At 38.4% G+C, this 27749-nt stretch overlaps 1 protein-coding gene across 6 annotated transcripts in view; it reads left to right on the top strand.

Moving 5' to 3' along the window:
- The window catches only part of sds22 (protein phosphatase 1 regulatory subunit sds22), a 289557-nt gene that overhangs the window by 177807 nt on the left and 84001 nt on the right, over positions 1–27749 (top strand). For all 6 annotated transcript variants that reach the window (XM_090383791.1, XM_090383788.1, XM_090383790.1 and 3 more), the window contains one exon: positions 7653–7769. In XM_090383791.1, the coding sequence (XP_090239917.1) occupies positions 7653–7769 (117 nt within the window). The remainder of the gene's footprint in view (positions 1–7652; positions 7770–27749) is intronic.

The following is a 27749-nucleotide window of genomic DNA, read 5'->3' as shown; positions in this document are numbered from 1 at the left end:
ATCTAGACAACACTTCGGTTATAGTTCGGACACAGCATGGGTTTGTTAAGAGGAAATCTTGTCTACAAATTTTATTAGATACTATGATGTGGTCACAAAGGAACTGGGTGCAAAAAATAATTTTGATATCATATACTTGAATATTAGGAAAGCTTTTGATACTTTTGCTGGAAGACTACTGTACAAATTGGAGCAGTATGGCATTAAGGGCAAAATGCTGCTATGGATAAAGGGATGGTTTAGTGGGAGAGACAGAGAGTGGTAATCATTGGACACTGCTCTTCTTGGACTAATGTTATTAGTGGAGTTCTCCAAGATTCAATTTTGGGTCCATTGTTGTTTTCTGTATTTATTAATGATATTGATGAAGGTATATCAGTCTTAATGTCTAAGTTTGCAGACGATACGAAGGTTGGCAGGGTTGTTAATGACACTAATGACTAATGACAGTATGCTACTTCAACAAGATCTAGAAATGTTGAGCAGATGGGATGAGAGGTGGCAACTGAAGTTTAACATTGACAAATGTAAAGTACTGTATTTGGGAAGCAGTAATCCCAGAGTAACGTATCAACTGTGAGTTGGTAGAGGGCGAAAAGGATCTGGGGGTAATTATGCAGTCAGATGAAGTTTTCTGAGCAGTGCAGACAGTCTGCAAAAGTAGCTCATGGTGTCTTGTCAATGATATACAAGAATTTTTCTAGCAGTGATAAGGTGATTATCCCCTTGTATAAGACAATGGTTGGGCCACACCTTGAGTACTGTATACAGGTCTGGAGGCCTCATTTTAGGAAGGATGTAGAGCTGCTGGAACGAGTATAGAGAAGGGTAACAAAATTAGTGAATGGAACAAAGTGTTGCCCTTATAAAGAAAGGCTTAACATTTGCAGATTATAGTGTATCGTGACTAGGCACCTGCGAAGTGATCTGATTGAGGTGCATAACATCTTGAATGGTTTGAGCAAGCTCAATGTCGATGGGATGCTTTCTCTTGCCAAGATTAATCGCCCGAGGAGGCATAAATTGAAATTGAGGAAAGACAGTTGTAAAATAGATGTGGAAAAATAAATGTTGTTGATTGCTGGAACAAACCTCCATCTGTTGTTGTTGTAGAAGTTGACCGCTTAAATAAATTCAAGGCAGAACTCAACAAACATTTGGAGCGAATAGATGGGTGAAATGGATAAGGGTTTTTTTTTGGCTGATGCTGTATAAGCTTGCTTTCTTGCATCATATGCCTCTACTAATGCTAAGAGTTGCACCTGGATATAAGATTTAATTGTTCCTTGGTTCAAAAGTAGCAGACATCACTGGTTGTGCTATCTTCTGTGGGTCTGTAACTAGTACTTTCACCAAGAAGTATTAGTCAGGCAGCCAAAGGACTTTTTTGTCTGGCCTAATTGAAACTTAATTTTTTTCTGGGGAGTAGAAATGTCTGGGGGATTAGAATTCATTGCTAGCTATGCTGATATCTTTGTTTCTTTGTTTGTTTAATATTTTTAAAGATTTGTTTTTGTGTTTTTTGTTTGCTGCCATTTTAGATTTTCGTTTATTTAAAAAAGTCAGTCCTCCACATCTCCAGTTCAGAAAAATGGTGTCAGGAGATATGACATAATCTTCAATGTACTCTCTAGGAGCTCTTTTCTGCCTTGGATTTTTAAAGATTTATAAAAAAAAAAAATTACCATGTTTGTGTTGATGTGGCCACTGCTATGTTGGCTGTTGGCAGAACTTATAGAAGAATTGTCTCTACCAGTTTTGTTTAACTTTTATTTCATTCTTTTTATTATTTCAACTCAAGAGACATAAAATGAAAATGCCGAAAACAAGGCCACCATCTGCAACAAGTTCTTCCAGATGCCTGTGCTTTATTTATGAAAAGGAAGAAAAAGAAGAGGAAGTATACTATTCACTCACAAAATAGCAACACTTTTATTGATTTATTGTATGACTGTTTCTACAGCAGCATGTTAAAGTAACAATAAGAGTAAGCAATTCTCTTGATCTGATTATCAGCAGTGATTCTTCATGCATTAAGAACATGCAGTGATTCTTCATGCATTAAGAACATGCAGGTAACTAACCCTATGGGTGGTAGTGATCGTAGTGTGCTAATGTGGGACTTGCTTAGAAACATAACTACTGTTAGGGGTAAAGGGAAGGGAACGGCTTTTGCTTTCATAAGGGTGACCTCTGTGGTCTCAGGCAGTTTTTAAATTCTGGACAGTGAGGCCATTTGGTGATATTACTAACAGCAATTTCTAAATGGAAGTAATCGTAGAAACTAGGCACTCCATACCAACTAAGAAATACCGTTCCAATCTTAGACCTAAATGGATGTCATGCGAACTAATGAGACGTGTGGCTGAGAAAAAAATGCATGGTATCTATCATAGAAGCCTATGATAGATATAAGCTAGTCTGTAATCAAGTCATAAAGGAGGTTAGGCAAGTGAAGGTTTTTGGCAAAGGATGCAGAGAAAAATAGCAATGTCTTCTTTACTTATGTAAACTCTAGATGGAAGGGGATGAATCAGATTGGTCCTCTTGACATTGATGATTTGACTGTTGAATTTCCTGCTCAGGTAGCTGACAAACTGAATGAGTATTCTGCATCTACATTCACATGTGAGGAATTCTGTGGGGAAGTGGTCAGGCCCCAATTTGAATACTGCATACAGGTCTGGAGGCCTCATTGTAGGAAGGATATAGAGCTGTTGGAATGAGTACAAAGAATGGCAATGAAATTGGTGAGAGGAACAAAGGATTGCTGTTACCAAGAAAGGCTTAAGTTCTGCAGATTGCAGCATCTGGGGATTAGGCACCTTCGAGATGATCTGATTGAGGTGTATAAGGCCTTGAATGATTTGAGCAAGCTCAATGCTGATAGGATTCTTCCTCTTGCTCAGAGATTAGGCACTTTTGGGGGCATAGATTTAAATTAAGGAAAGATATAGAATAGATGTGCAGAATTTGCCTTTAGGCAGTGGGTTGTTAATTGCCTGAACAAACTTCCATCTGTTGCTGTGGAAGTTGACAGCTCATATAAATTCAAGGCAGAACTAGACACTTTTGGAGTGAATGGCTGGATGAAATGGGAAGATTTTTTTTTTTTTTTCACTAACCCAACTACTCTTGGCCACTCATGGCATTATTCCTGCTTTCCTGAAATGGGGCCAGTAATGTGAGTGGAAGAAGACTTGATTACACCTTGATCAACCACTTTATCTAGTTTTAATCCAGTGCTTTAAGAAAAAACTATTGCTGAATGCTATTAAACAAAATGTTTGTGTCTCGAAAGCGAAACACAATACAAAATTGATGTGCTGGAAGCAATGTATTTATGTGTATCAACATGGGATGAGGTTAACAAAAAAAGTGAACACCAATCACCAAACATGCTAGATTTTTTGCCTTGAATGAAGATTCACATGATTTGTCTATAGACTTTTAAACAATATTGAAAAATCTATAAATAGACTTTATAGTGATAATTTAAAGCAATCTAAAATAAGTGACTATTTTAAATTATAATCATATTACAAATTGTTATGTGCAGCAGTGGCTAGCTGCAAAGATTTAATGATAAGAATAACTTGATTTTGCAAAATGTTTGCGGTGACTCTGGATTAGTTGACAAAGAAAAGGCTACAGACTGGTGTTCTGTAGGGTTCATCCTTGAAAAATATGAGGCAAAGGATATTTTTAATATTGACGAGACAGGTTGATTTTATAATTGCTGCCAAACAAAACATTTGCTGTTCGAGGAGAGTCTTGTCATGGGGGAAAATTAAGTAAACAAAGACTCACTGTTCTGTTATAATGCAATTGGTAAGTTTTCCAAGCCAAGATGTTTTAAAGAAGTTAACCAACTTTCCTGTGATTGAGGCTAATAGAAGTGCTTGACTTATGGTCAAAATCTAGATCATTGTACAACACATTTTGCCAAGACACTTAAGTTGACAAATATACGGCTGTTGTTTTTACCCCCCCCCCCAATACCATCAGTTTAATACAACCACTGGATCAAGGCATTATTTATAACCTCAAGAGAGCATATAGAGCCTCCTGATAAGGTACTTGATCCGCAACATAGAAGGAGGGAACAATTTGCAGCCAAATTGGAATGTCTTGGATGCTATCCATAATCTTGTTATTGCTTCTGAAAGTATTACATCATGTGTAATAATAAACTGCTTCAGAAAGAGTGGCTTTGGAGAGAACATAATTGAAAAACATGGTCCAGCAGACAAATGTGGTAGCAACAGTGAGGAATGGAGGAATTTGAAGGTGCATATGGAGTTTGGGAATTTGAAGAGTTTGTGAAGGTGGATACTGAAGTTGCTACCACTGCAATGTCAACACCAGAAGAGCTGCTGGGTACCAAACAAAACAATGATGTTTTTGTTACCAGCGTCAGCAAAAATGAAGAAACACGCAACTGCCATCTAAAAAAGATGCCCGAAATGCATTGAACATAATAGAGAATGTGTTGGCCTGCAGTAACGTTGATAAAGAAACAACTATTGCATTTGATAATGTCTGTGCTCTAGTTAAAAATGCATATAGGACAAAAACTGTGCAAACAACATTGGATTCTTTCTTTAAATTAGATTAATTTATTAAAAAGTTAATGGTTTGTATGTCTCCTTTTATATTAAGATTAATTCTTTTTACTGTGATACCAAAATATTGTGTATATCAAAATATATACTGTACAATATTTTCATTTCCATTAATATTGCTTTTCTCTTAGTTTACCTTACAAATAAAATAAAATCTTTAAAAAATATGTTATTCCTATTACTGTATTGTTAGACAAGGCTTTTATTTTTAATTTGTTTTATTTTATTAATTTATTTTTGATATTATTATTATTATTCTTAGATATACAGTATGTACCAAAAAAAAAAAAAAAAACACGGTAAAATTTTGACACTTGTGGAACCTCATTATTACAAAATGTGAAAATTTAGGTTCCTTTAACTTTGTATTAACGAGATTCCACTGTACAAAAATTTTGGTAAACACAACAATTATGGCTGAAATATCAGAAGCCCTCAGTTTGCTTCAGTTTATCATTTTAAATGGAAAACAAAATGAAAAGTTCACCAGGTGCAAACTAATATTTAGTTGAACTGCCTCTGGCCCTGATGACAGCATCACACCATCAAGGCATTGAGAAGGTTAATATCTAAAGATAATCAACTGGTAGTTCATGGTTCCAAACACTAATTATGGCTTCCTGAAGTTCACGAAGGGTCTTTGGTTTCTTTCTGGCAACTGCAGATTCCACACAATGCCAACAGTTCTCTATAGGATTCAGATCCGGGCTGTTTCCTGGCCAGCTAACAGTTGTAATGGACCGTTCTTCCAACCATTTCTTCACCTGTAACAAATGTAAACACATTACTGTCGAACCTCTAATGCAGAAATGAAGCTGAAGTAACTACAGAAGTGCCTACTTACACTTTTCGCCCGATGACAAGATGCAGAGTCATCCTGAAAGATGCAGTTACTTGGGAGGTTGAAATGTTCTCTAATGGTTGGCAGCAGTTTGCCTTCCAATATAGCCAGGTATCCATTGGCATTTATGGAACCTTTTATAAACTGCAGGTGACCTACTCTGTGATACGAAATGATACGAAATGCATGCACCCCCCCATATCATTTGGCTGATAGGGAATTTCACTGTAGACACCATACAGTCTGGATGGTATTCTTCACCACGTCTACGGCGAATCATTTATGTCCCATTAGGGCCATGCAGGTTGAATTTCTTGTCATCCGAGAAAATAACTGACTTCCACTGCTTGGGGGTTCATTTGACATGCCTTACACCAAATTAATCAGGCCTTTTTCATTTTTTGTGTGAGGAGGGACTTCTTCTTAGGATGACAGGTTACAAGGCCATTTTTGACGAGGAAGAGGCGTCTTCTGACTGTTACTGCACTTGCTACCACTCCTGTATGTTCTTTCCATTCACTTTTCAGCTCAGTCGAAGAAGCTTTACGGTTTTTATGGCATAAGCGCTTCAAAACCTTGTCCTGTTTTGGCATAGAGACCCGTTTGCATCTGGTTCCTTTTTTTCCTATCAGCAGAACCAGTATTCTTGAGTTTGGAAAGAAATCTATTCACTGTCAACTGATTACAAGACACATTATAAGAAATATGATGGGAAGAACATCCTTCCTCACGTAAAGCAACAGTAACACTCTTTCTTCATGGCGTCAACTGCACGTAATTCTCCATCCTGACACAAGCAAGGAATGACTGCAACTCAGAGCATGCTTATATAGCTGAAAGTAACAGCTTCTGCAATACTATGTTATCACCTACACATGTCTTATCTGATGCAATCTGTACGAATTATTGTCATATAATTACGTTATTCAGACAAAAATTACAATTTTAAGTGGTGATGCACTTTCTTTAAACACCACTGTACATACAAATATTTCTTACACATGACTAGGAAAACTCATTTTATTTACATAATTACTGTGACAGGCACAATTTGGCCTTAGTTGCCAGTGTGCTAGAAACCGACCATTTAAACCAAACACATAACTAAATTAATAACAAAAGAAAGCAAAGGAAGCCACAGCACCGATTTTGAAAAAAAAAAAAAGACCATTCTGTGGGATCCTTCAGGCCAAGGTTTCAATCGAGCAAGGCAGTCATCTCTTCCTGTAAGGATGTTGATGAACTTAAGTTAAGAAATCTGCCAAATAGGCCTCATGTCAGGTAAGTCCAAATTACACAGTTTTTCAGAATACATTATGAAATCTAACTTGTAATTTAAAGCCATTAAAGTCAAATAGGCTGTGCCAAGGATATGCCATAAGGTTGAGTTACTAACAAAGGACCACCATAGGCTGAAACAGCCCTAATGTAAGTAAGAAAAATACTTCTTGATTGCGTATTCTGCAACTAATTGAATAAGGTCAATTTTAAAATTCTAGGAAGCTTTGAAGATAGAATTATAGACAGCAAATTTGAAAGTAAACCTATCAAATACAACCCCCCCCCCTCAAAATTGAAGGTTTTTTTTTTTTTTTTTTTTTTTTTTGCCCTCAACTGATACTGAAACTTTGAAAGAATATTTAGATAACATAAAAAAATAAATTATAAAGGAATCCTCAACTCTTTTCAAGATTATTATCAAAATATTATTAACTGGGAGGGAAAGATATAAATAAAAATCGATGGATAGAAATATTCTAGGTACACTAATGTTTGAAAGTATACTGTGTACTTGTAATCAGTCCTCTGCCTGGATACAAATATAAAATTTTATTTGAAGTGCAAAGTGAGTATTAAAAGATCTGCTTTCCTCTTGTTTTTTTCTGATAAAAAATATGAAATATTTTGCTTTCTTCCTGCTTCTTAGGAGAATTACAAAATCTGATGTTTTAGAATGTCAGTCAGTGATGGAGAAGCTAAGAAAACTTTTCTTAAGATTTTGAGTAATGTCAATAAAACAGAGTGGATTTGGAGTGCAAAAGAGAAAGGAAAAAGTGGAAGATCAGAATGACTCGCATACTATTAGGTTATTTCAACTTAATGAATTATGTTCTAAAACTAAGTAGAAGAATTTTTTTTTTTTTTTTTTGTCAATGGTTGTCTATTAATTTTTCTTTTTTTAATAGATTATTCAAAACTTGGAATTTCTGAAAAACCTTCACAGTCTGTTTCTTGGAAAAAATAAAATTACAAAACTACAAAACCTGGAAGAATTAGAGAATCTGGAAATCCTTAGTATTCAGGTAAATATATTTTTCCCCTCAGTTTTATATAATAAATAATATAAACTGCTGATAATTAAAAATGTTATTGAATTCTATGATAAAACTACATCGTATTTGTTTCATTTAGTTATTCATTATTTCTATTTCTATTCATTAAATTATTATGAAATACTGTTACAGTGAGTTTTTCACACTTTAACTGGATGAATTGGAAGTAAGTTGCACTTTCTTTTCATACACTGCCTTGAAATTATAAAACTCTGGCTTTTGCAAACATCATTACTGGGAGGGAATTAAATGGAAGTGGATCTTTATAAGTGTTCCCACTTAACCTTCCACAGCTAATGTGGCACCTGACAGATGCCACTTTTTATCTTTCTTTTTTTTTTTTTTTTTTAATTTGGAAATGAAATCATTTCCAAACAATGGTGGAGAAACATGCCTGTGTATTCTCCCTCCTTCCCAATATTCTTTATATGATTATGCTGTATTTTGTAAGTTACAGACAGGAGCTGTCGGCCCCAGGTGCCAAGCGATTGTGACTAAGTGAATTCTCTGTGCTGTAAGTACGATTTCTTAAAAGCAATCCATAGTTCTTTTACATTCTTCTCCTTAAGCAATATATTTATTTCATAACAGCTCTTGATACAAAAGTGCTTCTGCAGGGCAAGAAAGGAAAGCCACCTTTCTTTTTCTGATAGTTCTATTACTAAACCCCCCCCCCCAACTACTTTACGCTTGGTCACACCAGGCACTACTCTTGCCTCCTCGCGGCAGGGCCGGTAACCTGGGTGGTAAAAAAGAACCACCAGGGCCAAAAGGAGCCATCATGGATATAAGTAATTATCCATCTTTAGAGCCCTCGAGCTCAAGATCAGAAATTCCTGAAACGACCATGACTCCAATCATCCGAAGCAACTATGGACGGAAAATCAGAATAAAGACGTGCCAGCATTTCTTATAATTCGCTCATTATCCACGCGACCTGTTGGCAAACTATCGCCTTTTTCTTATACAGAAATGTTTAGAATCAGTTTGTGGATCTCCTAAAATGATTAAAGGTCTCTGGAGACCTTCTAATTGAAACTTCTAAGACAACTCATTCAGAGAAGCTGTTAAAATTTACATCATTTAACAGTATTCCAGTATCAGTTACGCCCCATAACACTCTGAACACCTCTAGAGGCATTATCAGCGAATGGGTCTTGCTATAATACAAGAACTCAGAGAACAAAAAGTGACTCATGCGTGGAGAATAATGACCAAAAAAGATGGCAGCATACTACCAACCAGGTCCATCATTTTGATTTTTAGTATTCCGACTCTTCTATCTTCTGTTAAAGCAGGTTATTTAAACTGCAAGATTCGGCCCTACATTCCAAATCGCATTCGCTGCTTTAAGTGCCATAAGTATGGCCATTCTCAGACGGCATGCCGAGGCGATGCTGTGTATCCTATTTGTGGCTTTAAGGAACATTCCCAAGGAGACTGTACAGCGTCCACTCCTACTTGCCCTAACTGTAAAGGAAGCCATCCTGCATTTTCTAAAGCATGTGACCTTTGAAAAACAGGCAAACAAATCCAGAAATATAAAGTGGAGCATAAAGTCATATACCCTGAAGCAAGGAAGCAAATCCCGTTAACCATGCCTAGCTGATCATATGCATCGGTCAATTACAACTCAAACAGGTGTCTCCATAAAACCAAACCAAACTCTTTGCCACCCAGGCGAAAACTATGCTAATGTGCAATAAAAATTCTACAGTTAGTGAAACTAGCAACACGCCAATCAGTATACCAACTGATGCCATCTCAACATCGCCCGAAACAACAAAATCTGTTAGTGTTGAAAATCAAAAGACAATGAAACCACACTATAGCAACATGGAAATGGAGGTTCAGTCAGAGGACGAAGACACAGTACTAGAATTACATGCCACTGATACTATGGACACAGGACACTCAACCTTACCCAGAAATGAAAAATCAAAACAAAACAGACAGAAACCTCAGAAAAAACAGTTAGATCAATCTTCTTCAAATAAATCCAATAATTGAACAAATTTATACAATGGAACTGCAGAGGATTATGCAGTAACATAGATGACCTGAATGATTTACTCATACAAACTAACACAGTAGGAGTATGCCTACAGGAAACTTTTTTATTACCAAAAGTTTCACTCAAATTCAAAAACTATACTATGTTTAGGCGAGACAGGGATTCTGACTCTTCTCCTTGTGGAGGAGTAGGTATTCTTGTCAAAACTACCATGCCAACTAGAAACCTCCCTAGAAGTTGTAGCAGTTCGGATGGCAATGGGAATATCATTAACTCTTGCATCTGTTTATATACCACCTAATTAACCTTGTTCCCAAACTGAACTTGACAACCTTTTAACACAACTGCCACCTCCTGTCTGTTTACTCGGTGATTTCAACGGTCACCATCCATTGTGGTGATCTTCCACTATGGTTAGGAGAGGCCAATTAATTGAAGCATTCCTAGATAACCATAATCTGACTGTAATAAACACTGGCTCTCCAATGTTCAATTACCAACAGGTACAACATCTGCCATAGACTTATCCATCTGTTCAGCATATCTTTTTCCAAGCATGGAATGGTTGGTGTTGAAGGATCCATTCCACAGTGACCATTTTGCCATCATCAGCTCAATACAAACACAGATCGTATCATGCCCTAAAGCCCATACATCTTGGAATTTCCAGGTGCTTCTGTAGCCAGGTGGGCAGGAGCAGCAGTGCGTAGCACACGCTTCCTGATTAGACCGGGGTTCAAGCCCGTGACCACCAAATACGGAGAATGCGGAAAGGTCAGGGAATGACCACCGCATATCCCCAGAGAAATATGGCATTAGTTGCTAATGCTCCTAAAAACCAAATAACAACATCTTGGAATTTCCAGAAAGCAGACTGGAAAAACTACTCTACTCTACTTGTGTCCTACTCAACAAACAGTATGTACAGCAACAACATATTGATGACGTAACCAAATACATTGCCAGCCATATATTATCGGCAGCCGAAATTTCCATTCAAAAATCTGACCAGCGCAAATGGGTATGCCAAAACCAGTGGTGGAATGAAGATTGCTCAAAAGCTAAAAGAGAAAAAAACAGTGCTTGGAACCAGTTTTGCAAATTTTCAACTACCGCCAACCTAATTGGTTTCAAAAAACTCAGAGCTAAACAAATTAGGAAAAAAGCAAAACATGACTCCTGGATTAATTTTGCCTCAACTATTAACAAAAATACGGACACTCGGATAATCTGGAAAAAAATACAAGCACTTAATGATAAATTTTTACCGTTACAGTCTCTAATAATAGAATGGAATGGGCAGGACTTATCCTCTCCTAATGATATTGCAAATGCTTTAACAGAATCTTTCTATAATATTTCTAGATGAAAAATTCAATTTAATACGTTCAATGAAGAACGTATTAAATTGAATTTTTCATCTAGTCGCTCACTTCTGTATAACCAACCGTTTACCCTAGCTGAGCTGAAAGAATCCCTGTGCAAATCTCCATCTAGAGCATCTATGTGAACCTGACCTATGCATACTATTGCTCTTTTACAACCGGATCTTTTCAGAAAATACATATTCTCTCTCTTGGCGTCATTCCTATATTTGCGCTATATCAAAACCTGACAAAGATGCATCTCAAATTCAGAATTATAGACCTATATCGTTGACAAGCTATTTGGGCAAAATATTTGAAAGGATAGTGCATAAGAGGCTCATCTGGATTCTAGACTTCCAAAATCTACTCTCTGATCATCAGTATGGCTTCCGTAAAAACAGGTCCACCCTAGATTTACTTGTAAAAATTGAATCTGACATTCGTCAAGAGGCAACACCTAGTGATGGTCAATCTGGATATTCATAAAGCATTTTACGCCACATGGCGTCATGGTATCATTAAAGATATGCATCAGTTAGGACTGAGAGGCTACCTCCCTTTAATAATTCAGAACTTTTTAAAATTAATCACGTTTCAAATCCGATATCGAAACTTGCTGTCAGCATCTCACATTCAAGAAGAGGGTGTACCCCAGGGTTCGATATTGAATCTAACCCTATTTGCTATCAGGGTCAACAATATATTGGAAGATCTTCCAAAAACGATTGAAGTATACATGTATGCTGATGACCTCACTATATCCTGCCAATCGCAAAGTATGAATATCATCGAAAGACAGCTGCAAATTGCTCTAACTAGAATTCAATTCTGGACCTTACGTAATGGATACCATCTCGCTGAGCAGAAATCTACTACCACTCATTTCTGCAAACTCCACTCACTTCATCCTGATCCAGAGCTAACGATAAATAATGTGCCAGTTCCTTTAGCTCACACCGTCCATTTCCTTGGCTTGCTAATGCGGCATAAAACTCTAACGCAAACAAGTAAACAAATTCCTTGGCTTGATTACATGAAGGTCTGCTTTAATATACAGTGACTTCTTAGTGCTGTCTCTGCCATAAATACTAATACCAACTCCTCTCACCCTGTAATAAAAGAAATACAGTGAAACTTCTCCTAACAGATATCTCTCTACAACGGACATTTTCAAATTCCCAACTCACCTCCATTGGTTTTAACGTGTTTGCAGCTTCTGTCTAGCGGACATTCTCTGTAACGGACGCGGACAGGCAATCTGCACTGTTTCATTTAGATTAGCACTTAATTTGATCTCCCCATAACGGACAGCGGGCGAGCTCACGGCCCTTTTTCTAGGAACTTTTCTTCCACGTATTGCCTCAATCATGTGTTTATTTTCTATTTCCAATTCTCTGAATTTTATCAAGGTTTACGTCGCGGTTCTAAACCCTTTTTCAAGAATTTTAAGGCACGTGTAAAACTTCTGATGAATTCGGTGTTTGCAGGGGGCGGGGGGAATTTGGTCGGCCTTTCGTCTTTTGAGTTTCAGTTTTCAGTTTTGTTCAGTGTTGTGTGAAGTGCACAATGTCTTCTCGTAAACATTTAACTTTAAAAGATAAAGTCGAACTCATTAATGCGTATGATCGGCAAAAAAATAGTGTTCGCAATCTCGCTGCAAAATTCAAAATCGGGAAGACGCAGGTAAGCGACATCCTAAAGGGAAAAAAATGCTCAAACAATTTTGGTAACACGGAAATGAACAGGTTCAAAAATCATTCCTGAAAACTGTTGGACTTCAAATTGACAATGTTACGTATGAGTGGTTTTGTCACGCACATGCTAAAAAAATTCCCATTAATGGGCCTATTATTAGGGAAAAGGCTTTGGAGGTTGTGAAATCTATGGGAGTAAATGAGTTCAAAGCTTCTGTGGGATGGCTAGACAAGTTCAAAACTCGGCATAAAATTTCTTGGAAAACCGTAAGTGGTGAAGGTGGATCTGTCGATACTGGGGTTATAACAGAGTGGACTGTCAAATTGGAAGATTTATGTTGTGATTTTGAAGCTAAGGATATTTACAACTGTGACGAAACAGGGTTGTTTTTTAAAGCTCTTCCTGAAAAAACAATGAGTCTAAAAAACGAAAAGTGCCAGGGCAGAAAAATTTCTAAGGAACGCTTGACTGTACTATTGTGTACAAATATGCTGGGAGCTTTGAACAACCTCTTGTTATAAGAAAACCACAAAATCCTCATTGTTTCAAGGGCATAAAGTTGAATCTTTTGAATGTTGACTGGAAGTCTAATAAAAAAGTGTGGATGACATGAGATATCATGAGCGAATGGATGAGTCACTTTAACCAAAACATGATTTGTCAAAACAGAAAAATTATTCTTTTCATGGATAATGCTGCATCTCACCCGCACATTGAATTGTCCAACATTCAAATCATTTTTCTGCCACCAAACACATCTGCAGAGTGTCAGCCCTTGGATCAAGGGATAATAAAAAATTTTAAACTTCACTACAGAAAATGTGTTTTAAGACATCTCATTGCAAACATGAACGATGTAACATGTGCGAGTGACCTTGCAAAGAAAATCAGCATCCTAGATGCGATTCAATGGATTTCCTCTTCAGTAAACGCAATTAGAAAACAAACTGTCGTGAACTGTTTTGTAAAGTCTGGCTTCTGAAACGCAAAAATTGAAGTTGTGAACAGCAATGTGGAGCACCAAGAAGAACAAGAACTTCAACATCTATTGATAATGTACGATACTTCAGCTACAAGTGACCCTGGCTACAAAGATATAGACTCGAACCTCACTACAGAAGATGGTGCTCTAGATATCAACGACATTATCATCAATATTTTTCAAGAAGTTCCTCATGAGGATGAAGAAACGGAAGGAGGTCATTCTGTCGAAGAACGTATTAACGACAAACCACCAATGAAAATAGAAGAAGCGCTCATACAAATCAATCGTTTAAAAATGTTTTTCGCCGCTGAAGAAGATACTGAAGGACTTTCGATGGTTTCTTCACTCCAAACAAATGTTGAAAACAAAATTATCAGCCGGAAGAAGATGCAGAAGAAAATAAGTGATTACTGTATGCATTTTTCTTAAGATAAAGTCATAATATGCATAGCACAATTGTATGTATATTATTTACAAAAATATTGTGCAAAATCTGTATATAATTTAATTTAATTTTACATTAAACGTTTAATGATTTTTCTTTATCTCTTGTGTATGTAATTGTATATTATTTACAAAAATATTGTTCAAAATCTGTATATATTTTAATTTAATTTTACATTAAACGTTTAACGATTTTTCTTTCTTTCTTTCTTTTTTTTCTCCCTCAGACTTCTTGTTAGTGGACACTTCTCTCTAACGGACACATTTTCGTTCCCCATGGCTGTCCGTTAAAGGGAAGTTTCACTGTACATTCTAAATTGATTGGAAACTGAACTTTCAAGCACATGTGGCCTACCTTCGAACAATCTGCTTGAAGAAATTGAACATCCTCCGGTGTGTGTCATCCATGTTATGGGGTGCTGATTGACATACCCTCATCCATCTTTATAGAGCTCTCATCAGGTCTCGCTTGGACTATTGTTCTCCAGTTTATTACTCCGCTAGAAAAAGTACTTTAGAGCGATTAAACACCATCCAGCACAGTGCTCTGAGAGTCGCTCTAGGGGCTTTCAGAACCTCCCCGGTCCAGAGCCTATACATCGAAGTCCATGAACCTCCCTTACATCTTTGCAGAAAAACATTACTTCTGATGTATTCCACAAAAATTCGCAGTCTTCCCTCTCACCCTATTTGGAGATGTCTGTACAATACCGAATGGGAGACATTTTACAACAGTAAACCAAATGAAAACCGACCTGCTCCTCTAAGATTTAAAGAACTGGCTCAATCATGGAATATAGAAATCAGCAATATATTTCAGGACGTGACACCACGAGATCCACCCTGGACAAATATCTGTGCAATATATGATAGCTATTTTCAACGGTGGGGAAAGAACACCCTTTCTCCTTCCAATATCATGCAGTTACACGCAACTTATTCTCTTTCTCATTCACAGGACTGTGAAATCTATACAGATGGATCGAAAACTGAGACCCAAGTAGGTGCTGCGGTAATATTCCCATCATTCACCACTTCTGTCTCATTACCAGTAGAATGCAGTATCTTCACTGCTGAGCTTTATGCCATAAACTTAGCTCTGGATCACATTATTGAACTTCTAATTTCCTCTGCTTTAATATACACTGACTCGCTCAGTGCTGTCTCTGCCATAAATACTAATACCAACTCCTCTCACCCTCTAATAAAAGAAATACATTCTAAATTACTTGCATGTAATCAGTCAAACAAAATTGTGACATTATGCTGGATCCCAGGGCATTGTGAGATAGCAGGAAATGAAAAAGCAGACCTTGCAGCCAAACAGCCAGATGCTTCTATTTTAAAGACTTTAAGTTCCATATACCGATTTCAAACCAATCACCCGTGAAGCCTGTTACAATAGATGGTCAACAGTCTGGAGAGGTTATCCAGGGAACAAACTTTACCGAATAAAACCAGATCCGAAGCTGTGGATCTCCAGCTTTTGGAAAGGCAGACGAGAAGTAATTCTAGGAAGGCTAAGAATTGGGCATACCCGACTCACTCACCTCTATCTATTAATGAACAGCTCCTCAATGCCCGCATCATGTCATGTACAACTGACTATTCGTCATTTATTAGTGGACTGTCCTCACCTTCTGAATATCCACTCAAACAGCTTTAAATCTTGTGCTAATGCAGTCTCCACTAACGTTATTACAGATTCTTGGAGATGACCCTAATAAAACAGAACTGTTTGCCTTCTTAAATAATATAGGAATATACCATAAAATATAACAGATATTACAAATAGTTAGTACGTCCTATTAACCATTAGAAAGACAATATGGCCCTAGCAGCCTATGTGTTATTAAATTTTATAACAAAAACAGGACCTGTCTAATCTTACTGTAGAGCTTTTGTTTTGCTAGCTAAAATTCTCAGCAGTGATTATTCATGCATTAATAATCTGCAGATAAAAGAACAACAAGGTGGCAGTGATCACAGTGTATTGATGTGGAATTGACTTAAAGATTTAGCTACCACTGAGGGTAAAGGAAATTGATTTTTCTTTTATAAAGGTTACTACAGCAATCTCAGACAGGTTTTAAATTCTGTACAGTGGACCCAACTGATGATGATGTTACCATCAGCCAATTCTAAATGGGCAGCATTCAAGGAATTAATCATAGAAGCTACTGGGCTTTTCATACCAATTAAGAATTACTGGTCAAGGTATAGGCCTAAATGGATGTCAGGTGAACTAATGATACATGGCAGAGAATTAAAATGCATATAAATTATCAGGCAAAAAAAAAAGCCTATGGCAAAGGATGCAAAGAAAACAGCTGACTTCTTTGTAAACACTAGAAAGAAGGAGAGGAATCAAATTGGTCCACTTGATATTCATGTTTTGACTTGATGATCCTACTCAGGTTGTTGACAAACTGAATTAGAATTTTGCATCTACATTCACATATAGGAAATTCTTTAGGGAAGTGGAGGCCAGAAGTTTATCAAACTCTAACAGGGAGCTAAATGATTTTGTTAATAACAGAGGAAAGTGGAAGAGAAATTGTTGAAATTAAACATAAGATAGGCATCTTGGGTGGATCGGAACTATCCAATTATATTAAGGGAGGGAGCAAAGGAAGTAAGCAAACCCTTGGCCATAATTATGATAGCATCTTTGGATTCACGAGAGGTCCTCACAGACTGGAGATGCAGATATATCCCCAATTCATGAAGGGAGATCAAAGGATGACACTAGTAATTACAGATCTGTTAGTTTCACTTCTGTTCCAGGAGAAATAATGGAGTCATTGGTTAAGATGTATTGCAGGATCATCTAGACAAGACTGCAGTAATAGTTAAGACACAGCATGGTCTGACCAATTCGATTGGATACTATGATGTGGTCACAAAGAAACTGGATGCAAAAAATAATTTTGATTTCATATACTTGGATTTCAGGAAAGGTTTTGATACTGTTACACATGGAAGACTGCTGTACAAATTGGAGCGGTATGGCATTAAGGGCAAGTTGCTGGTATGGTTAAAGGGGAGGTTGAGTGGGAGAAGACAAAGTGGTAATCAGTGGATCCCGCTCTTTGTGGTTTAATGTTATTAGTGAAGTACCCCAGGGTTCAGTGTTGGGCCTATTGTTTTCTGTATTTATCAATGATATTGATGAAGATATCAAGCTTAATGTCCAAGTTTGTAAGTGACACAAAGGTTTGCACAGTGGTTAATGACAGTAATAACTTTTTGCTACTGCAACAGGATCTAGAAAAGGTATGCAGATGGGATGAGAAATGGCAGCTGAAGTTTAACATTGTCAAATGCAATAACCTTGTTTTGTTTTTTAGGAGCATTAGCAACTAAGGCCATATTGCTCTGGGGATATGTGGTGGTCATTCCCTGACTTTACTGCATCCTCTGTATTTGGTGGGCACGGGCTCGAACCCCGGTCTAATCAAGAAGCGTGTGCTACACACTGCTGCCCACCTGGCTACGGAGGCTCCGTGCAATAACCAACAAGAACAATAAGCGTTCATTACCAACTGTGTACACACTCAGGGTAGTGGCAAATGAAGAATACGTGGGTGTAATTGTGCAGTCAGATATGAAATTCTCTGGAGCAGTGCTGCCAGGTTGGGGTTTTGTCAATGATATCCCATTATATAAGGCTTATGTTAGACCACACTTGGAATACTGTGTTCAAGTATGGAGACCGCACCTAAAGAAAGACATCGAGCTTCTTGAAAGGGTGCAAAGAAGGGTAACTCGCCTGGTGAGATCGGCAAAAGGGCGTCCTTATGAAGAAAGACTTTGAATATGTGGGTTGCAGAGTTTGGAAACTAGACACCTTAGAGGAGATTTGATTGAGGTGTTTAAGGCTCTGAGAGGCATCAGTAAAATGAATGAGGACAAAATTTTCAAGATTATAAATGATGCTAGAACTAGGGGACATAAATTCAAGTTACGGGGGGAAATTTTAGATTGTACTGCAGGAAGTTTTATTTTAGCCAGCGAGTTATAAATTACTGGAATAAGTTGCCTTCATGGGTGGTAGAGGCCGACAGTTTGGGGAAATTCAAAGGTAATCTGGATAGTACTTTCGGGTAAGGGAAGCGCATGGGATGATAGGTTTAATTTCCTTTTTATTTATATTTTATTTTATTTATTTTTTTATTTATTAATTATTATTATTTAGTTATTTATTTTATTTATTTATTTATTTATTTTTTTGTTTTTATCATTGTTTTGTTCGGGTTTTTTTTTTTTTTTTTTTTTTGGCTGGTGCAGCATAAGCCATAGGCTTTCTTGCACCATGCGGCCGTTACTAATACTAATATTAAGGAATTTTGTTAGCAGGGATAAAGTGGTGATTATCACATTGTATAAGGGAATGATCAGACCATATCTTGAGTATGGCATCTAGGTCTGAATGCCTCATTTTAGTCAGGATGTAAAGCTGCTGGAACAAGTGCAGGACAATGAGATTGATGGGGATTACAAAGGGCTCTTACCATGAAAGGCTTCAGTTCTGCAAATTGCATATCTGGAGACTGAGCACCTGCGAAGTGATGATTGTGGTGTTTAAGGTTTTGAATGGTTTTATAAAGCTTATGATGGGATTCTTCCTGTTGCTCAGACTGCACAGATAGTAGTAGTAATAGTAGTGGCATGTGATACAAGAAAGCAAGTGTATGAGCTTATTCAGCATCAGCCAAAAAAAAAAAAAAAATCACACCATTCTCTCCAAATGCCTGTCCAGTTCCTCCTTAAATTTATTCAACCTATCAACTTCCACAACGACAGATGGGAGTTTGTTCCAGCAATTAACCACCCGCTGGCTAAAGGTAAAAATCCGCACATCTATTCTACATCTTTCCTTTCTTAATTTGAATTTATGCCTTCTTAGGTTCGTAATCTGAACAAGTGGAAGAATCCCATCAGAATTCAGCGTGCTCAACCCATTCAAGGCCTTATACACCTCAATCAGATCACCGCGCGGTGCCTAGTCTCCAGCCACTGCAATTTGCAGAACTTAAGCCTCTCTTGGTAAGAGGATCCCTTCATTCTCCTCGCCAATCTTGTTGCCTTTCTCTGTACAAGCTCAAGCAAATCTACATCCTTCTTAAAATGAGGCCTCCAGACCTGTACACAGTACTCAAGGCGTGGCCTGACCATTGCCTTATACAGAGTGATAATCACCTCCTTTTCCCTGCTAGCAAAATTCCTATATATCATTGACAAAACCCCATGACCTGTCCTGGCAACCTGTCTGCATTGCTCAGAAAACTTCATGTCTGCCTGCACAATTACCCCAGGTCTTTTTCATTTTCTACCACCTTAAGTTTAGTACCACACAGTTGGTACGTTTCTCTGGGGTTATTTCTACCCATATGCAGTACTTTGCATTTGTCAAGGTTAAACTTCAGTTGTCACTTCTTAGACCATCTGCCCAAATTATCTAGTATTGTTTCTGTGGTTGTTGTCTGCTATGTATTGTTTCTGTGGTTGTTGTTGTTATTTGGTTTTTAGGAGCATTAGCAACTAACGCCATATTGCTCTGCTGTTTCTGTGGCTAGGTGGCAACTTTGACTTGTATCATCTGTTATGATGATACAAATCCTGTTGCAGTAGCACACTGCCATTACTGTCATTAACAAACCTGCCAACCTTTGTATCATCTGCAAATTTTGACATTAAGCCTGATATACCTTCATCAATATCATTGATAAATGTACAAAACAACAGTGGACCCAACACCGAACCCTGTGGGACTCCACTAATAACATTAGTCCACGAAGAGCAGCACCCATTAATTACCACCCTCTGTCTTCTCCCACTTAACCATCCTTTTATCCATTGTGGTGATCCAGATGAGGTTGGGCGCTATTAATTCAAATTGAGGAAGGATGGTTGTAGAATAGATGTGTGGAAGTTTGACTTTAGCCAGCGGTTGGTTGATTGTTGGGACAAACTTCTATCTGTGGTTGTGGATAGCTTAAATTCAGGGAAAAACTAGGGAAACTATTGGAGGGAATTGATAGGTGAAATGGAATTTTTTTTTTTTTTTTTTTTGCTGATGCTGTATAAGCTTGATTTCCTGCCACTGCTGCTAATGCTAAATTGTGAACAGCTGATAAAAAAACACATCTCTTCAGGCATTTTCTGCCAGACAACAGTTGTCTGTTTCAATTCATAGGGGATGAGTTTTCTCAAAATTCTAAGAAATATGATAAAAAGATTATTATGACTTTTTTCTTATGGAATTTTTTCTACCCTGTGATGGGTACTGATACCTAGTACATGGGGTGGCTGGTTAGATGCAGTTACTATTATTATTATTAGAGTTGGTTGAGGAACTTTCTGACTATCCTACAGGTGTTCAGGATATCACAGCTTTCATGTGTTCCATGTAAGTGTTCATTATTCTCTGGTGATATCAGGTTTATTTTGGAAGCTCTTTGGAAACAACCATGCTGGTGGTTGACATGGTGATTCAGATGGTTATTGTTCTTTATGCCACATTTCTCTGATTTCCTGTGTTAGGTCTATGTACTTGCTGATTTTTTCCTTGTAGGTTTTCCTTAGGTTGTTGCACCACTATGTTGATCAGGTAGGTAGCCATTCCCTTCTTGCCTTGCCAATTGAGGATTATGTCTGGTCTTCTATGGGATTATCCTGTCCATTATTATGGCTCAGTCCCAGTCTAATGTGTGTGTGTGGGGGGGGGGAATCTCTATTATGGCCTGGTATTCGTACTTGTGTAATAAGGCACACTTTCTTTGATCAACTGGTATTTTTGTGCTAGCTTCTGATGTATCCTATTGAACTGGTTGTGTAATGAGTGTACTCCACCTGGGTGATCATCCTGCAACCTATGGTGGTGATGTGCTATGTATTGTTTCTGTGGTTGTTGTTATTTGGTTTTTAGGAGCATTAGCAACTAACGCCATATTGCTCTGCTGTTTCTGTGGCTAGGTGGCAACTTTGACTTGTATCATCTGTTATGATGATACAAGTCAAAGTTGATGATGTATTTCTTGCAGTTCCTGGTGTTGATTACTGGTCTCAGGCTTCCCATTCATGAGCCATGCATTGGAAGCCATCCTGTCTCTGTAATCTTGATGGAGGTCATGTAGTGTCTGCTGCTGAGTGCCCTCTTTCCCATATTTCTGTCTTTGTTTCTTCTGTCTGTGTAAGTGGGGTCTCTTTGAGGTTGAACAGGGTGTGCCATTTGTCTGTCTTCCTTATGGCTTTGTAGATTGGCACTCTGATTTCCTGGAAGTAATCCCCCAAGGTTCTTAATTGCCTTCTTATGTTTAGTGAGGTCTGTCAAACCCCTCCTTCCTTCTTTTTGAGCTGTGGTCAGTCTCTTGATGACTGACTTCAAGTAGTGTTGGTGGCTCCTGGTCATCATTATCCTGGTTGATCTTGTAATCTCCATCTCAGTGTTGGCTCAATCCATGATCAAGGAGTGTGACTCGGACTGCATACATGTCTATGGCACTGACCATGTTTCCCACAATTCAGGTTTGTTTTTAGTAGGCTCTCGGTCTCTGATGATATTACCAGTCAGGCAGGCCTTGATCTCCTTTTGTTCTAACTATTGAGCCTGCATCGTCCTCAGAAATTTATAGGTATTTTCCTCTGTCATGGCTTCATTGTCTTCACCAGTCTTCAGCTGATAGTTACGGCCGACTGGATTTCCCTGATGCAGTCCATGGGTCTTGTTTTTTTTCCTAGGCCAAATTGCATCCTGATGTCAGTGCCGAATTCTTTGGTGATCCGGAGTAGCTGTTGGAGTTGATTTTCAGTTGCTGCATAGAGTTTGATGTCATCCATATACGTCAGGTGAGAGAGAGGGTGTACACATTTTTTCTCTTTTCTTTAATGGTACTTGCTGTTGTTGAGCATGGTGGATAGTGGGTTGAGTGCTAGACAACCATATTGGGCTCAGGATATCTCCCTGGAAAATTCCTCTTCTGATGGGAATCAGTCTGTTCTTGATGTTCTCAACCTTGCTGGTGGTCCTCCATTTCACCTTGGTTGCTTCTGGTAAGTTTGTTTGTTTGGGGATTTTTTAGGTGCATCGGCATCTATGGCCATAGTGTGCCATTCTGGGAAGTGTGTCAGTGTCTGTTTGTCTGTAGATCTTTATTATCTCTATCATCCAGCTATGGGGTATGGAGTGGAAGACCTTGCAATAGTGAACTTAGGATGTGTACCAGTTGCAGTGTTCCTTGTAGGCTTGCCCCATAATGCAGCATCAATGAACAATTGCCCCCTGCATCCTTTGCTCATCTGCTCTCATCCCTTCTGCTGCTGCTGCTTGGCCATGATGTTTTGGCTTTCTAAGATATCTTGGCTTTCTAAGTCTGATATCTTCTTTATTATGCAGCTGGCCAGGATTTTTTACATTGTTGGGAGACATATGATCAGTATATTGCTGTATTTGTAGTGTCTTTGTCCTTAGCTTTCAGATTGGTGATTTCTTGAATCAGAGAATTTAGGATTATGTCAGGGTGTGCATCCTTTGGGTAAACTGCTCTTCTATGTGCCTGTCTGTGCAGCTGAACTTCTTGTACTAGTAGTTGCGAATGTTACCTATCCCTGGAGTTCACCAGTTGTGGGTCTTCCTGATCACTGTTGTTCTTCCTACATCTCCCATTGTGTTGTCTCGTGTAGGTCCTTGGTTTTTTTCTGTTCTTAGTCTATCCAGGGAGCATGGCCATTATGGCTAACTTTGCTGCTCCACAGGTTGTCAGAGAACTCCCTGAATCCTTCTGGTGAGTGGGTGAGGGATCTGTTTCCCTCCTCCTCATGTTCTTGTTGAAGGGTCTCTGGTTTTCATTAAATATCCAGTTGTCTGTTTTCCTTCTGGGCACCCATTCCCTGGGTCAGCCGAATTTCTTGCTGAGTGCAAGAAGGTTCTGCTTGAGGGTGTCCAGATATTCTTCAATCCACTGATTATAGGGCTTGTGTTTGCTGTGGATATTAACTTTCTTGAGGATGGTCTTCACTTTTCTGATGTGCTTCTTACTTCTGTTATCTTATTGGTACTGGGTCAGTCAGCCTATCTTCACCCTTACTGTTTCTATTTTCTGCTTTAGCCTTTTTTGCCAGGCTGGTGGTTTCTTGTCTTTGTGTTTTATTTTCTGTTGGTCTCTGGAATCACTTTTGTTCATCCTGACTGCCACAACGGTAACAGTAAATGGCTGTGCAGATGGCATCTAGTGTTACTTTATTATTATTGTTATTATTGCTGTTATATTATTTCTCCCTGATTGGGGGATTCACCTCATGACAGGTATTGCTACCAAGTACACAGGGTGGTTGTTATGTTACTGTTGGTCGAGGAACACTCTGACACTCCTATAGGTGTTCAGGATTGTAACTTTCTGGAGTTCCTTGTGGGTATTTGCTGGAAGACCTATTGCTGCTAGGATCGTGTCAACCACCGGTATGATGGTTGACACGATCATCGGGGTTGTTACTTGTTGCATTTGCCACATCTCTTTGATCTGTCTTAGGTTCGTGTATTTCCTGATTTTTTCCTCATGGGTTTTGTGGAGATTGCCAGTGTTGGATACTACAATATCAATCAGATAGGTAGCCTTTAAGGGTTATGTCCGGTCTGTTGTGCAAGATTTGTCTTATCTGTTATTATGGCATGGTCCCAGTACAGCTTGCGAGTTGGAGTTTCTAGTACTGCCTGGGGGTTCATACTTGTAGTATGGTACACTTTATTTGATCAACTGGTATTTCCTTGCTAGCTTCTGATGTATTATCCTGGCTGTCTGGTCGTATCTATGAGTGTACTCAGTTTGGGTGATTGCCTTACATCCCACAGTGATGTGTTGGATCATTTCTGAGGCCAGGTGGCATTGTTGAGTAATCTGACACTGGCTTCTTGGCAATGTATTTTCTATACTTTCTGGTGTTGATTACCTGGTCTTGATGGTGAGCATGAATCCTTCAGTCTCAGAGACACTCCATGGCAGACACTACAATAACCTTCTTGATGGAGGTCATTGTAGTGTCTGCCATGGAGTGTCTTCTTTGCCCATCTTTCTAGCTTCATTTGTGTTGTCTCGGTGAGAGGGGACTCCTCGCTTAGGTTGAGTGGGGATATACTGCTTGTCTATCTTCCTTATGGCTTGGTAGAGTACCACTGTGTGTTTCTGGAAATAATCCTTCTTTATTATTATTGGTTTGGAGGTTTGCATTGAGGGTGCATCAGTCCTGCCAGTGACTGACACCAGTGAAATTGAAATATAACCCTACAGCCTCTACTGTTTGCTTTGTAGGCAGCTGTGGCTCAATATTTAGAGTTTAAAGGTTGTGTGTTTAATTAGAAAATTTTCTTCAAAGTACCAATTGACTGCTTGCACTCGATACATTTCCATTAGTCAGCATAATTTTCTTATAGGAAACACTCATTGTCTGACGAGAGACCAATAAGTCTCAAAACTGTTAAAATACATTCACCAGTAGGACATTAATTTTATAGTTGCACATTCTTGTGGAGAGACACTGCACTTTTATGAGTTGCAAAGTCTTGAGACCAAACCATCTGTATGGTGGCCTGATTGGGACATTTAAGGTTTTGAAGGCAAATCTAATTTGGTAAATCTAATAAAAGGTATATTTTTTTTTATTTTTAAACATTGCAGACTAGAAGAAAAGCACTTAGATTGAGGAAGGATACTTTTTAACTGCATGCAAGAAAATTCTCTTTTAATCTAAGGATTGTTAATTGTTTGAAAGTCCTTTTGGACTGGAGAATATTATGCTGTGTACCTAACCTAAGCATTGTAGAATACAGACACTGTAAGTTAAGTAAGATATTACAGAGGGGATCCTAACAGAAAACTACTGAGCTTGAAAGTAGAGAGGGCTCTGGGTACTGGATGTCACTTACCTAGTAATATTGGTAGAGGCTGTAAAGGAGTGTGACATTAGGGTTAACCATAATGTCACTGTAATCCCCTTGAATTGAAGAAGTGCCAATGTTTCACTTTAAAAAAAGAGAAAGCTAAAGATGACATGGCTAATTACCGACTGGTCAGTTTGATGTTAGTAACACAAAGGTTTTATTTTGTGGGTAAGGGTCCATTACTAGATCATCTTCAGAAATATAATTTCCAAAAGGTGATAACTTTTGTGTAAAGAAAAATTTGCTTGACTGACCTAAATTAGTAGTGGAAAATTATGCAATAAGCAAGCTTATACAGCATAAACAAAAAAAAAACAAAAAAAAAACCACCATTCCCATAGCATCATCTCTAGTAGTTTAGCATTAGTAGAGGCATATGTTGCAAGAAAGCAAGCTTATGCAGCATCAGCCAAAAAAAAACAAAAAAAAAAAACTGCTATTTCACCCCTCCGTTCGTTCCAAATACCTGTCCAGCTTAGCCTTAAATTTATTTAGGTTATCAACTTCCACAACAAGGGATGGAAGTCTGTTCCACCAACCAACTACCCACTAGCTACAGGTAAACTTCCGCACATCTATCCTATATCTGTCTTTCCTCAATTTGAATTTATACCCTCTCAGATGATTGTTCTGAGCACTTGCTCAAACCATTCAAGGCTTTATAAACCTCAATCAGATCACCTCGCAGGCGTCTAGTCTCCAGACAGTGCAATTTGCAAAACTTAAGCCTTTCTTTGTAAGAGCAACCCTTCATTCCATTCACTAATCTTGTTGCCCTTCTCTCGTTCCAACAGCTCTACATCCTTCTTAAAATGAGGCCCCAGACCTGTATACAGTACTCAAGGTATGGCCTAACCATTGCCTTATACAAGGGAATAATCACCTCCTTATCCTTGCTAGAAAAATTCCTGTATATTATTGACAAGACACCATGAGCTACTCTTGCAGCCCATCTGCACTGCTCAGAGAACTTCATATCTGCCTGCACAATTACCCCCAGGTCCTTTTTGTTCTCTACCACTATCAGTTTAGTACCACAGAGTTGATGCGTTACTATGGGCTTACTGTTTCCCATATGTAGTACTTTACATTTGTCAATGTTAAGCTTCATTTGCCACCTCTCAGCCCATCTGCTGTTTGTTTAGCTTTTCCTTGAATTTACCAAACTATCAGCCTTTCACAACAACAGATGAAAGTTTGTTCCAATAATCAACCAACTGCAGGTTGCAAAGGAGTGGGATGCAAAAAAACAGTTTTGATATTGTATACACTAGAGGAATGATTGAAGGGCAGAATGCAGAGGTTTGTTATAAACGAGTATTCTTCAGAGTGGGACAGAGTGGAATAAGGGATCATCCTTCAGGACTTGAATGAAACTGATAATGGAATAGACAGTATGCAGATCAGTATTTAGTATTAGTAATGACAAATTGATGTAAGAAACAAAACTTATACAGGGTGGCCACTAAAAGACTGAAGGGTTTGAAGAAGTCATAACTTGTTTATTTTCAATCTTTTTTATTTTCTTTTTTTACAGGTTATAGAGGATCCCTTGAAGATTAAAATGGCTACGTATGATGTCCAGCAACGAGTAAAACTCATTGGGTTTTTCTATTCCAGTGAAAGATCAATTATTGAAACTCAGAGAAAATACTGGCAACATTTTAAAGTAAGAGTATCTCCTAGCGATAACATGATTCGGAACCTAATCGCCCGGTTTGAAAGAATTGGATCAGTCGGCGATGTTCCGGGAAGAGGTCCTAAGTGCACTGATGCAGCGGTGGAAGCTGTGCGGCAGAGTGTCTTTGAGGATCCATCTACCTCTACCCGTCGTCGCTCTGCTCAACTAGGCATCGCCAGAACATTGCTTCAGAAGATTCTGAAACTGGATTTAAAAATGTTTCCCTACAAGATCCAAATGGTCCAAGCTTTACTACCCCAAGATACTCAGCAGTGCCTGCAGTACGCCATTCGATTTCAGCACCTAGCCAGAGATGATAACTTTTTGAACAACTTGATAATGAGTGATGAGGCCCATTTTCATTTCAACAGGTACATCAACAAACAGAACTGCAGATTTTGGGATTGATGCCGATGTAATCCCAGGGAATTACATCGGCATCAATTGCATCCCCAAAAATGCACTGTTTGGTGCGGTGTTATGGCTGAAAGAGTTATCGGCCCCTATTTCTTTGAAAATGAGGAAGGTCAGCCAGAAAGAATCAACGGGGCTCTGTATAGGACAATTCTTGAAAATTTTTTACGCCCAGGGGTCGAAGATAATCAGGAGGTATGATTCCAACAGGTTGGGGCTACTGCGCACACTGCCAGGGCGACGATGGACCTCCTGCGAGAAATTTTTGGTGAACGAATAATTTCGAAAAATGCTGAATTTGTTTGGCCTGATTTGGCATTCACCTGATTTGACGGCTCCAGACTTCTTTTTGTGGGGCTACTTGAAAGAACGGGTTCACGTAAATAAACCTCGAACAATTCAAAAACTTAAGGA

Source organism: Mastigoproctus giganteus, chromosome 10 (assembly GCF_048544385.1).
Source record: "Mastigoproctus giganteus isolate SK-2022 chromosome 10, ASM4854438v1, whole genome shotgun sequence".
Classification (NCBI taxonomy): domain Eukaryota; kingdom Metazoa; phylum Arthropoda; class Arachnida; order Uropygi; family Thelyphonidae; genus Mastigoproctus; species Mastigoproctus giganteus.
This window is presented reverse-complemented; position numbering and strand designations above follow the sequence as displayed.